Source organism: Plectrocnemia conspersa, unplaced genomic scaffold (assembly GCF_051122295.1).
Source record: "Plectrocnemia conspersa isolate PC_06_02 unplaced genomic scaffold, ASM5112229v1 ptg000014l, whole genome shotgun sequence".
NCBI classification, from domain to species: Eukaryota; Metazoa; Arthropoda; class Insecta; order Trichoptera; family Polycentropodidae; genus Plectrocnemia; species Plectrocnemia conspersa.
The window spans coordinates 11,136,312-11,150,427 of record NW_028277178.1 but is presented as its reverse complement, the minus strand read 5'-3'; the positions used below and the strand labels follow the sequence as shown (position 1 = coordinate 11,150,427).

The 14,116-nt window shown below is 33.8% G+C and overlaps 1 protein-coding gene across 1 annotated transcript in view; it reads left to right on the top strand.

Moving 5' to 3' along the window:
* Positions 1-13,871, top strand: part of LOC148226204 (uncharacterized) — a 94,676-nt gene extending 80,805 nt beyond the window's left edge. Inside the window, exon 2 of the mRNA XM_088203256.1 lies at positions 11,167-13,871. Coding sequence (XP_088059382.1) covers positions 11,167-11,895 — 729 coding nt within the window. The 3' untranslated portion in view covers positions 11,896-13,871. The remainder of the gene's footprint in view (positions 1-11,166) is intronic.
* The last annotated feature ends 245 nt before the right edge of the window (positions 13,872-14,116 follow it).

The following is a 14,116-nucleotide window of genomic DNA, read 5'->3' as shown; positions in this document are numbered from 1 at the left end:
TATATTATATGATATACATTACATTATGGCTGTGTATTTTATACCAAACATATAAATTATTTATGACGCGATTTACACAAGCTTTTTAAAATGGTTTTTTAAGATTATTTATAATCTAAATATAAAATAATCATCTTTTAAGTTGATTGTATATTTATAAATTTTCTTTTTCTTTTTTAAATTCAACCTTGAACCTAATACGCGTTTCCTTTCGCGTTCACTAATAATTAAATCAATGCAATGCAGCACCGCATTATTATCCAAGTTATATTATGGTAAAACATGCAAAACGAGTATGATATATCGATTTGTTCAAAGCCAATAAAAAATATCTTTAATGTGTTAAATCACGTTAGAGAATGCGTTAAATCTCATTCACGAAACTGAATGATGGTTATACAAAAGACGTAAAGGTCATCGGAATTAACTGTTCGTTGTTATTTCCATTTGATTTGTTTTACGAAACGTTAGCTCGATTTTTTTAATTATCTATCAATAAAGTTCAAGGCGCTTGATGATTTCTGCTGATCTTTGATTTAATGTATTTTTTAATTAACCCAATTTACGTATTGAGTGTTTTAGATTGCTTTTGAGTCACTGGAGTTTAAATGTCAGTAATACAAATAGTTGATTGTATAAAAGTATAAAAATAATTTAATAGCCAAGATTGTTATGTTATTAAATGCATTATTAACAAAATTCTCTTATTATTCATGATTACATATATAGAGACAATCTCACGCAAAGTGTGTTATGGCCATAATTAGATGAATCCTCTCTTATACTTCCTTGAGTTCGATGCGTCATATTGATGTGTGAAAGGCTACTTTTAAACGCGCCGTTAAATATTTTCTATAATATTTTTTAATAAATGTTCATGAAAAACTTCCCCACGTGAGGCAATTATTGTAAGAGCGAATGTCGTGCCTCGTTGTGTTGCACATTTTCATTTTTTTAATAACATGGCGAATCGCATTGCGTCAACGCGCGACGAACCCGGTCATTATATACATTTTGCAATCGAACGATTGCAGTTCCTCGCTTAATTCGAAGGTTAATGCTAATAAACTGCCACAACACTGGGTGCAGCAGCAGCGGCAGTTAAAGGAGATAAGGTCAGTGATTTAGTTTGGCCATTACGCTGCTGGCCAGATGCAGATTCGACTCAGTCATTATCTAACGCGTAAACCTTTAGTAAAAAATTAAATATCCACATTACGCACGCTCACCGCAACGTTAGGTATGTACATATTTTAAAGCTGTGAAAAAAGCGCACGACGAGCGTTATTATAATCGCTTTATGCTATTATATTATATAACATAATACACACAGGGCATGCACAAAGTCACGCATCGTCATTATGAAATGTGTACTTAAGATAAGTCGAGCTGCTCGTGATATATATAACATAAGGTATATATAGAGACTTTGACGATGATGCACTCCAATCACGTAGTGATGATGTACTTTGGAATATTTATTTTTTCTACTATGAATAATGGTTAAAGTGTGGTGTGTGTGAGTCGGTCTTCTCAAATGCATCTGATAAAACAAGAAACGTCCATTTCGATTAACCGCGGGTGGTAAGATTTACAACATGTGAGCATTTGGAACGCATCGTGGCGCTTTGAATAAAACTACCATCCAAACCAGGAAAAGGGATTATATGGGTTATTCGGAGTGGGTCGTTTGATTTGTTAGTATTTTTGTTTGGCGTAGATTTTTATTGTTTTTGGCGATCAGAATATATCAAGGGCTTAGTGCAAGAATAGCTCATCTATAATACAAAGGTATTTAGTGCCATTCTAAAACAAGATTATTATTGATAGTATTTGAGTTTACTATATAAATTAATATCTAATTATATAAGCAAGTAATTTTTTTTAAAAGTCGAGTTTTCAGTTTTTCAAAGTTTATTTGCCTTAAAATTAAAAAATATTAATTAACTATTTATTACAATTAGGTATTTAATATTAAAAAAAATTATTCTTAATTGTACGTACGCAAATCAAATTAAATATTATTTTATGTATTATCGTTTATATAAATAATTTAAAATCACAATGACATATTTAAATCTAGTCTAAATATTAATTATAGGGGCTGCTTATAAAAGCGCCATTGTTAAATTTGCAATAAATTCGAAAAAATTTTGCTCTTTAGTAGAGTCTCCAATTCGAGTAATCGAGTACTCGATACTCGAGTATTTTTGTCTATTTTTCAAGTACTTGATAATCGAGTATTTTGATAATTACTCGATTAATACTCGAAATTAAAAAATTTTGAAATATTTCAGAAACAAAAATAACTTTAACTCGGTCCGGTAAAGGTTAGCGTCTTGCTTTTATTTGGCGTTTATGCCCGAAGTCCCGAGTTAGAGCGGTTACTATCAGGTATAATTTTTTCATAGTTCCATAGTTGCATAGTTCCGGTCGTCGGCTATGTTAGTGGGTACGACGGAGAAATTTCTTTTGTGTTTTCTGTTCGACAGTCCCGACTTATCTAATTTATGGCAATGAACAATATGAAAAATCAACAAAAATTTTTTTTAGATTTTATGACTATGCAGTTGTAGCGTAAAGTGTTGTAAATTGTTTATACTGATCCCTCAGCTTAAAATATAAATCAAAAAAATTGTGTGTTTTAAAGGCATTTAAAGTAAAGTCAGTTCTTTGCGAACCGTTTAGCTCTAGAGTGAAAGGGATTCACCCAAATACATCTTCGAAGGATATAGATTTAAATTCTTCGCATTAATCAGAAGGAGTAGAATATTGTATATTGTTAAGAAAAAAAATCTATTCAAGAAGAATTACAAAATGCTATTTTGTCAATAGTCGAAGGAAATAAGAGAAAAGCAGAGAAGGGAATGAAAGAAGAGAACATAAAAAGAGAGTTCAAAAAATTTTATATCTATAAAAAGCGAACAGATATAAATTAGAAGCCTTATCCAACGCGTTAATGACAATAAGACCAACATCAACAGCAACGGAAAGGGTTTTTTCCATAACGGGAATAATAAAACCAAAGGTTAGCAGTAATATTAAATTCGAGACACTTTTTGCATTATTGTTTTTAAAAAGTATGTTCGTGAAGTTAAAATAATTGTAAAAATTAACATACTAAGTATTTTATTTATTTATTTATATGTGCACGAATTTGATTATTTGATACTCGAGTAGTTAATGGTTCGAGTAATTGGAGACTCTACTCTTTAGTAAATGAATTTAGATACAGTCTTAATATGATCTTCTAGCTACTTGAGTTTAACTATTTAAATTATAAATACAGTCGAACCCCATATAGCGTAAAGATTGGGAGTTCGTTATAGGAATACTACGCTGTAGGGGACTAGGTACCCATACAAAATTTGCGGTTAGATTTTTTATATTACGTGTATTTAACGAAATCAGCAAATCAAACCTTTTCCCATTTTATATGTATTAAATGACCTTGTATTTAGTTTGTAAACAAGTGTATACTGAGTGTATACTTTATAGCTCAGTTTATTAGAATTATTGCTAATACAAATCCGCGATTCAATTACTCCTTAAAAATCTCACAACACGGAACATTTAAAAACACAAAGAATATCATTACCATATTGTGACACTTAAAATTACCATATTGTGAGTAAATGTTGGGAATAAATAAGAGAGGTTGGCGTTATATATTATTCATAATGGTAATAGAAATGTTAATGTACTACCGTGTACATAAATATCGTTATCAGAGTCAGATTTTGATGCAATTAAACATTGGAAACATTTCGAATGAACCCTTTCGCGTATACGTATATTTATTTACAATCTTTGCATACGAGTGTGCTTTCTGTGAGCCAAAGTCGTGTTGCAGTCAAAGCGAACAATGCGCTTTTGATTGATGCAGTAAATATTTACGATAACTCGTTGCTGGTCTGAAACGCCAACAAGTTATTTTTGAGTCGAGCTTTTATAAACAATCGGCTGTATTTTAAACAAGTACCTATGCACGCGCATATACAACTATACTATAAACTAAGTGTACAAACTTGCGCAACTGTGTCACGGCGATCCTGTCCCTATCCACTTATCAAGATGCGAATGAACATTATTTCTTGTCTCGTAATAGTTTTGGCAGCCCTAACATACTATGAATTAATTTCATAGGCATACGTATGTTTATAAGAGTATAAAAAAAAGTCGGGTCCAGTAATTGATTCAATAATGATGCACTTCGTAAAAATATCGAATATGCGAGCGATTCAATCAAATCTCATCAATGAGTACAAAATGCTCTTTTCATGCGCCTTCTTGATGACTTGTAGGAGACGCTATTCCATATTCCAGTGATTCAAATAGCCATCAAGCTCGTTTGTAATTAACGCAGTGGGTGAATTTGATTGATACATCGGTTATACAATAATAAAAGGTGTGTGGGTTTGAGTGTGTCAACAAGCGCTCATCTTCTAGCAATACGGAAAATGTCAACGGTGCATCTTGACCTTGATAATATATAAATATGATGCTAATAATATTAACAGACTTATGATTCAATTAGCGTTTGCACTCGAGTGCTGAATGTTATGATTGTGGTGCTGAGTGGCAATAAAATAGTTAGCCTCACGAGTCAGTCCAATGAAAGCTTTCATAATGTAAGTGCGTCAGAATGATTATTTTATAAAATGTATAAGAAATATTAAAATATTAAAGAAATGTCCTCTGATTATGTCACATGTGATATGTTAAGTTCCTCAACGATAGACGATATTTATTGTTATAAATTTCACATTGCTTCATACAATTTTGTTGAATACAAATTATTTTTCTGATTCGCAAGTGACCTCTGTATTTATTAATACAAATAAAATTAATCTCATAATTAACAGCAAATGCCTTCGTGCTTATGGTAAGTGGTAAAAACACTTCACTATGTAATGAACGACCAAATTGCCCATCCCTTGGCCGGCAAGCCTAAATTAGTATAATGTTTTATTTTATTTTCCTGTTATTGTCCGTGGCCGAGTAGCCGGGAGACCTGTCTCCGGCTAGATTTATGTCCAGAGGCCCAGAGGCCGAATGGCCATGTAGAAAGCCTTCGCCGGCACCACGTGGCGGTGATTTGTGGCCCCTGGAAGAGCAAGGACACGGCCGGAATAATTACAAGGAGGAAGCAAAACGCACACACATACACATACATCCGAATCATCACGCCACATTACAAGAAAGAATATCGTTATTATAATACGCCTCTTCCAGGACCATTTGGGAGAGCAGCATCATCCCGAAGGCTATTAAGTTCAGAGCATGCGGCGGGATTAACCGCGTTCAATTCCGCTACATTTACCAGATGCTCTTTTTATTGGTCGCACAAACATCCCCCTGTCTATGCGGACTGCTTTGGAAAGACAATTCCGCTAATAGTCCTAAGAGAGGACACCTGGTGTCGTAAAAAAATAAACGTATAACGCAATTATTATCAGCGAGCTTTTATGGGGAGTTGATGGAGTGAACGCTTACATCCGATTCGGAATAATTGGTGAGTAGCCAATTTCTAGGAAGTGCGTGTATACGACATATAGGCAAAGCGCTCTGATAAAAGTTTTTGGTTCTGTAAAATGTCCACTGAATTATAACTTAAAAATCATTTATGATGAACATTGATATAGTTTCTCATACTGTCCTTGAATCAATGGTCGTAATTTAATATTTAACGACTTCCGTTTCTTCAAATAATATGACGATACGCTCGTCAGCTGTGTGTATGCTTAATGAGCCGTTCGTGTCGTAAGTATGACACGCTTTTTGGACGATTCATACAGAATTTAAAAAAAGATCATTAAAATTGTAATGTGTACATAAAAGTCAAGAGAAATAACACTCACAAAACATTTCTTTTAAAATATAATTTTATCTAGCCGTGCAGCTTAAAATTCTCTTTTTTCACTTAATAAAAGAAAGGTTGCACAGTATCTTTTACATACAGCTGTGGCCAATTGAAAGTTGACATGGCGATCCTTATACGTATTTTGATTATTTTATCAACTTTGCTGTATTTTTTACACGTTTTTGAATTTATAATTGATAATTTTAACTGTCAACTGTTAATACTGTTGAAAAAATACGGGTATTGTAAAATTAGAAATATAATATTGCGTCAATTCTGGGAAACGTATATTTTTTTTATCGTCCCAGTAAGTGCATAATGGCGAGCCTTCAACTCAACACGTGCGCGCGACCTTTTTTATTTATATTTTTGATTTTATTCATAGAAAATTTTATTTTTTATTAATTTTTTTTTATTCATATTATTTTTTATTTTAAGTTAAATTTTCTTTTTTATTCATAGAAAGCAATATCGAGGACAATTAAAAATTAAAAGCTTGCAAATAAAACTTTAATAACATATTAAAAAATATATTTTGCCGTAATTTCACATTTATTTTTAAAAATCTTGTATTCTCAAACAGATCAAATTTTGATACGTCAGAGAAAGCCACTCTTCTCCAATCTTCGACAGTACAATGGCGATGAGATTTAGCCTATTCAAGGCGATTCTTTTTCATTTTCTCAGAAAATAGTGTTTCTTTGCTGGGTTTCGCGCTTTAAATCAAGCTTCAACCAAACCTCTATTCACTGCGGAAATATTCGAGTTTGAAGTAGATTGCAATTCTGTTTGTATTTCGGCAGCAGTTTTGAATCGATATTTTTTTATGATATCCTTTATTCTGCTGTCTTCTCGAGCAGACGTCTTACGCTTCCGACCACCCCTTTGCACCCTCTCTAGAATTCCTGTTTCCCGATATTTTCTTATAAATTTTCGAATAGCAGAACCACTAAGCCCCACTTCACGTTATATTTAGAATTAAAACCCTTTCTTCGAGATATGCTATTATTTTAGATTTTACCGTGATCGACATTTGTTTAGATCTTTGTTTAAATTTTCATGATTTTGGGTCATCGACATTTGTTTAGATCTCCATGATTTTGGGTTTATCTTTACATAAGAGGCTAACGTGCAACTGAGGAGAATTTAAAAGTTAAAATATATTGTAAATTATTATCACAGATGCATTTAAGGAAGGAATACATTTTAATAATAGAATTCGGGAAATATTGCCTATAAAACTTTCAATGGCTACAGCTGTACTTTTTTTATCAACAACGTGTTTACTTTTAATACAAACTTAATGTTCAATATAAAAATATTTAAAGATTTTTTTTTACATTTGTTTTCATTTGTCTTCTGACCATCATTTAAGTATCACTGCATAACAACATATATCGCATAAGACTGTTATTATATGATTTAGAAATCTGGTGTGTGATGATTTTATACGATTTATACGAAGTGCTAAACATCACGAGCTGCTAGCGTCAGATAATCGCTTGTCAACCAGCTGATGTATTACACCACGCTAAAACGAATCCTAATCAGCATTTACCAGATCGTAATCTAAAGAAATTAGCCGGTAGCTGCTAGGTCTGTCGGCATTGGCTCGGTCATAAATCAAGTGCAGCAGCTATACAGTGTAGTGTGTACTACCGGACAGAAACATACAAGCGAACTAATTAACTCCTTTCAAATTCGTCGAATGTAGTAAGTACCACCACCACGTTTCGATCGTAGCGGTTGGCATTGAAGCTAGCAGATACGTTCAGTGTCCATAATTGCTGCTCATGCTGGCGCACAAGGGCGCGTGTGCTGCGTTTTTTAAAATAAAAATTATACCCGTATGCAAAGCTGTCAACGCTCGATTGATATGCATGACACACGAGTGTGTCGACGCATGAGTATTAAGGATGTGGAAGCTAAGCGGGCATATGGATAGGAGAATATCGTTCGAGATCTTGTGGTAGTTGGAAAATGTGAGCAAGGTTACTCGAAACGCCGGCATGCGGCACAATCGGTAACGATTCCAGTCCTTCGTGTTTGGTCGACGGTGGCGTCCTTCGCGTGCTAGGAACTCTGATGATGATTAATGGTGTTGATGAGCTGCGCCCGACCGAATAAGAATAACGTTATGGTGTGTGAGAGGGGAGATGAAAAAAACTGATACCGGCGATTAATCTGAAACAATGGCCTGAGCATTGCCTGATTGAATACCGAAACTTCTTTCTTCGCCCTCTTTAATTAAATAATATGGATTAAGTGAAACGCTCTCATTTACATACATTATTTTGGCTTTTGATAAGCAAAAAAGCATATCGGAAAAACACACTCATCACAAGTTAATTTTTTTAAACAAGTTACCGACTTATTCACAATTTTTTTGATTATTAAAGATTGTGCTTGCTTAATTTATCAGTGAATTAAGTATATCATATTTATTTTTAGAAAGAGATACTGACGCGTGAAAAAAATAACAAGTGACTCACAAAAAAGTCGATGGCGTTTAAAGGGTTAAATGCGTTAATATGCCTTAATTAATGTCTTCACAACTAACGGTGTTCCTTTGCTCAATAGCATAATAACTTCTGCTGACGACTTCTGCAAAAAATGCTGCGATTGACAGCATTTTTTGAATCTATAAATTGATTTGATCGCAAATATTCCTCGTTATTATTATCCCATTAATGATACTCTTCCACCGTCTTGAAGGCGATAAATGTTCATATCCTTTTTATAATATTTCTTTAAATTTACTATGTAGATTAAATTTAAACATATTTTTTTATTTTAATTTTTAATTGACTGCAACTAAATGGTTGAATATCAATATTATAGATGCTGAATTTGTTTGAACGGGAAGTGCAAAAACTATTCACGATCACGATTGCTGTTCGTTTTGTTAGTCATACATTAGCTTTCTATTTATTTATGGACATCTCATCAAGGTTATTTTTTTTCGTTAATTGCCAATCTACCGGACGAATGAAGCACATAAACATCTTATTAACTTATGCATGCATGGATGTATGTAGTATATGATTTCATTCGAAAAAGTTTTCCACTGTTTGGCATGCAAGCGACGCACGACTCTAAAGCGACTCTAGCAATTACCACAAAACAATCACGGCGAAACAGTTTGCAGCATTAATTTGAATCTTAATCAATGTATATATTACCTATGTATGCATACAAAGATTATGCACGATGGAATCAAAGAGGAATGTGCGTATGGAAATTGATAATGATCATGATAATTGAATATAATAGTAAATGGAATAAACAGTATTTATTCAAAGCTGAGATTTTAAGGCTCATAAAATTTTTAATTTTAGTAAAATTATCAAAATATTTTTTTTTAATTTTTATATTATTTTTTACGGCTACGTGCGACGCGTATATTTTTTTATACTAGCATATATAATTTATTATGTTGATTTTTTTTAATTTATGGTAGCACAACAGTATATTTTATAATAAAAGTACATTTAAATAGATAGACACGTTTATTTTTTATAGATCTTACTCCAAAGATTACTTTATTGATCATTTTGCATAGACATTATGAGTCTTTCTATCGATGATTCACATCTGTTTTCTTAAAGTTTCGAAGGTCTCGTGTCGTTCTTCATCGTAACCGACGACGATCGACCAGAATGATTAATGCATCCGCGCGATCTAAAACCCGCGACATAAAAGGCCTAATGGCAGTCGTCAAAGGAGATTGATAAATTTCAATTTGGCGCTAATCTCCGCCAACAACCAACTCACGAACGGCCATTAGCCGAGCAAGCAAGGGCGACTGGTTCGCTTCCTGACTCGGTTTGGCCACGTCACCAAACGGTCTGTTTGCTTCTTTTTTTATTATTATTCTCCATCTTTATTATCATTCCTCCTTCTGCTACTTCAACTCGGTCCCGCTTTCCACTCCGTCTGTAATGGATTCCGTACGTCGGGTTATCGATGCTTTTTTACACCATCCAAAGTGGTTCTTCTGCAAATCGAATTGTCTCCAAGGGGGTTATGTACACTGCGATTGCCGGTGCTCTCGGCGATATTTGCTCTTCCGAGTTCGATCTTTGCGCTTCCATCGAACTGCTGAGATTTCAACCATTCGATAGATTTTTTCATTGCGTTTTAAAAAAAATTCTCAAGTCTCTGAGAACGTACAGGAAGCGATAACATTATTTATAAATGTGTACCTCTCTATACGCGTGGCAAACCAACCAAAGGACACGTTTATTGGCGTTTTCCGTAATAAATTGTGCACACGTACGTAGTACGTACCTTTGCGGCCAACATGTGTCTTTATTTACGGATAGCACTAACACGCGTAGGATATCGCCACAACCGAGATAAAGTACGACTAGCCTTGAAAATAATGGGTTGTTGTAGGACGAGGCGTAAATTTCGCACTTTGAACGCAACACTGTCCACTGCTCCTTGGGGTGGCATCTGGACTAATAATGATGCATTGTCATTCCTTTATATATAGCTTTTCCTAAAAAAAAAATAAGGATGATCACGATTTGATCGAAAGCTATTTTATTATAATATCTCCTGAACGGGGCCCGACAGGTCGCCCCGAGCTATACATGTATATCAAATATCAATAAAGTTCTTACAGAATATAAGCAACGTACTTACCAAACATGCAATCACAGATTTTATTTCATAGCAATTAAATTATTTGTCTGTAATTATTTCCATTCAATAGTTATTAATCTACTGAGAATTTTTTACATAAAGTTGAAGAAATAACTTACTTTGTGTCGCATCTAGGAATAATTTAACATTACTTTATATTTAATGACGACTTTTAAAATATTTATTGAAACCAGTTATTTTATTTTAAATAGAAATAGACTTGAGATCTGGTAACACAATACATTTTATGACATTTTAATATATATTATTATATATTAAAATAAAAACGGTCTAGGTGATCACTCTGGCGATCGGTAACCGAGAGTTGAAGAACAATAGTAATGTAGCATGAGTAGCATGTTATATTCAGCGCGCGTCTGATCTCTCTTTCATTATTAATTAAGCCCCACTTTCGAGATGGGTTGATCTCTTTTTCGTTTGTTTGAATGGCCTGAAAAAATTGTAGAGGTGGTTGAAACCCCCACAAGAATTTTTAATATATGTGTATCTAGAGGGATTTTTTATTTTTATGTATAATTACTAGCTTCACTTAGAATATGCTAACACTTAACATAGTTAAACAATTACGCCTCATTCACTTGGCTGTGGTCGTACTTACAGATTATTAAAATGGTATTTTTTTATTGTTGCAGACTAAGAAGAACAATCCGAACCATATAAAGCGACCAATGAACGCCTTCATGGTGTGGTCGCAAATCGAAAGGAAGAAGATTTGCGAACAGACGCCGGACATGCACAACGCTGAGATTTCCAAGCGCTTAGGCAAGCGCTGGAAAACGCTCAGTGAAAAGGAGAAGCAGCCTTACCACGATGAAGCCGAAAGACTCAGAGAGCTACACCAACAGCAGTTCCCCGGCTACAAATACCGTCCCAGGAAGAAAAAGGCGAAACCCGTGCCCAAGCTCCCTCTCGCGCCTAAGAAACTGAAAAGATCTTCGCCCACCTTCAAGAACAGAAATGACACGAATAACAACCAGAGCAGAAGGGAGTCACCTCCTCCGGCGCCCTATGCGCCACCACCACCTAGCGCGGCAGCCAAAGTACCATGTAGTCCTTCGTGCGCGGCCCCAGACTCGCCAGAATCTGCTTCGTTCTACGACGACAACCAGACGATATGCATGGATGTGTCGTTGGGTTCGTGCAGTCTTAAAGACGGCCACCCCTTGCCCAGCATCACGGACCTACTCACGGAATACTACGACTCGTACGACGTGGATGTGTTCAACGACATAGACGCCTTAGAAACGACCAGTTCGAGTTCTGGATCGCACTTCGAGTTCTCCTGTACCCCCGACGTGACGGACATGTTGTCCGAGTTCGGCCACCAACATGCGTGGGGTGACATGTTATTGGACCCTTGAAAAGACTGTTAAACGGCGAGAGGAGCTTCGTTAATTCGCTAGGCGTAGTGGCGTCACAGACCCGCGCCCCTAACTGTATTATTGTACATACATACATATATATATATATTTGTAAAGTTGGACTATTATTATTTATCTATGTGTTTAGTCACTCCTGTGTTAAACTGGACGCGTTTTTTTTTATTAAATTTCCATATGATCTCAGAGAGCGGTGCCGAGAGGGCGCCGGAAAAGTCATATAAAAGAATTAAAAACAAAATCTCTCGGCCGGTTGTGTGTCACATTTGTATCGTTTTGCCACGTTAGAGTGCCTAGATCCAAATCGATCGCGAAAACTTTGGATTTTTTTGTACAAAAAATATTTTTTTTCGGTAGACTTATACTATAGAAGGGTGGGCTAATCAGCGATGTTAAGATTTGTATTACGTGTATGTTTAAAAAAATAATACAACAAATTATTGAAAAAAAAACTATATTATCATTATATTATTATTATTATTATTGTATTGTTCATATGTTATGTTTAGACATCGGACATTTTCCATCAAACTGGTCACATAACCGATTTAAATGTATGACTTCCATGGTCCGAATATCGGCATATGATCATTTCATTTAAATGTCCGACGTCTGGTTATGTTGAAACGATTTAGTCGTTCCAGAGACTTTAACAAAATCGGGCTGTGAATCAACTTATCTGGTGACCAAATATAGTCCCCCAATTCGAGCAAAATATTGACATAAACAAAACGCAATAAGCAGCACCATTTTTATTATAAATATATCTATATAAAAAAACAAACAAATTAGCTTTCATATTTACCAACAAATAAAAGCTTTCTCATCGTCCAGTGTGATTCGATCATCCGTCTATAATCCGTCACCAGAGATAAATTATGCTAGTTTTTTTTAATATATAGTTTCTGTAGATCGATATTGTTAGTCGCTTACATAAGATTATAAATATACATCTCGCCTCATATATATATTTTTTTCGTTATATAAAAATCCCTGATTGAACGCACCAGTATGGGGTAAAAATATTTACAATTTGCACAATCGCTTTTCGCTAGAGTTTGTATTATAATATATAAATATATATATTATTATTAAAAATACAATAATGAGTGTGCTATTAAATGTGCTTACAACACCTTTTAAAATATGCCTATTTACGAATATATACGTATATATACTTAAAAATAATTCAAAATAGCCACATATCACACAATACAATATATAGGTTTATTTAAGTTAATTATTGCCGTCGAACCTCTTATTTTTTATATATAAATATAAAATGGCACATGACGTTCCGATCTCATTTAATTTTGGGTTCCTGTTTAAAAAAATCAATTGAACGTCTGCGTCAGATTTTTGTATAGATGAGCATTTTTTCATGTCATATTTTAATATACGAGAAGATTAGTTAACACACATATTTTTTTATGCTTTAAATAATAGTATATTTTCAATATTAAAAATAATACACTTACACACAAACACACGTCTATTTTTATTATCGCGGTTATATTTTAACCGACTCGGTTTAAAGCGCCGGTGTTAATTAACTGCACTTTTATATTATACACCCAAAGATTTATCGACAAAATTATTTAAATCGCGTAAGGTGAGCATGTTAGTTTGTAACGAAATGTTTAAAAAATATATTGAAACATATATATGTAAATACATATGTGTTTAGATAACTTTTTTAAATGTATACTTTTTTAAGACATGTGGAAAAATCGTAGTACGTGTGTGATGGTTATATAATGGACATAGAGCAGTTTTTTACATGGCGAAAGTATAATATAAACATATATATATATATTTTTATCGGCTTGACGGTGATGTTTTTTTAACTGTGGATTTGTGTGCATAAAAATTACGGCCTTAAATCGTATATAAAGATAACTTCTGTTTCAATAGTTAAAAAACGAGTAAATAAGTAAATAGAAAAAATGAAAAAAAAATATAAAGTCGCAGTATTAAGTGATCATTAACGAATTTCGTTCCTCTTGTCCGAACGTATTTTATATGGCAATGTATATTTATATATGAAATGTTCGGATAAACGCGGTTTTGATGTTCTTTTGTAAAGTGACATTCTATTCAACGTATTTTTGCTTTTTAGAATTACATAATGAAAAAAACATATATTTATACATATATATATATATTTAGAATATGTATGCAATAAATATTGTTTATAAAAATA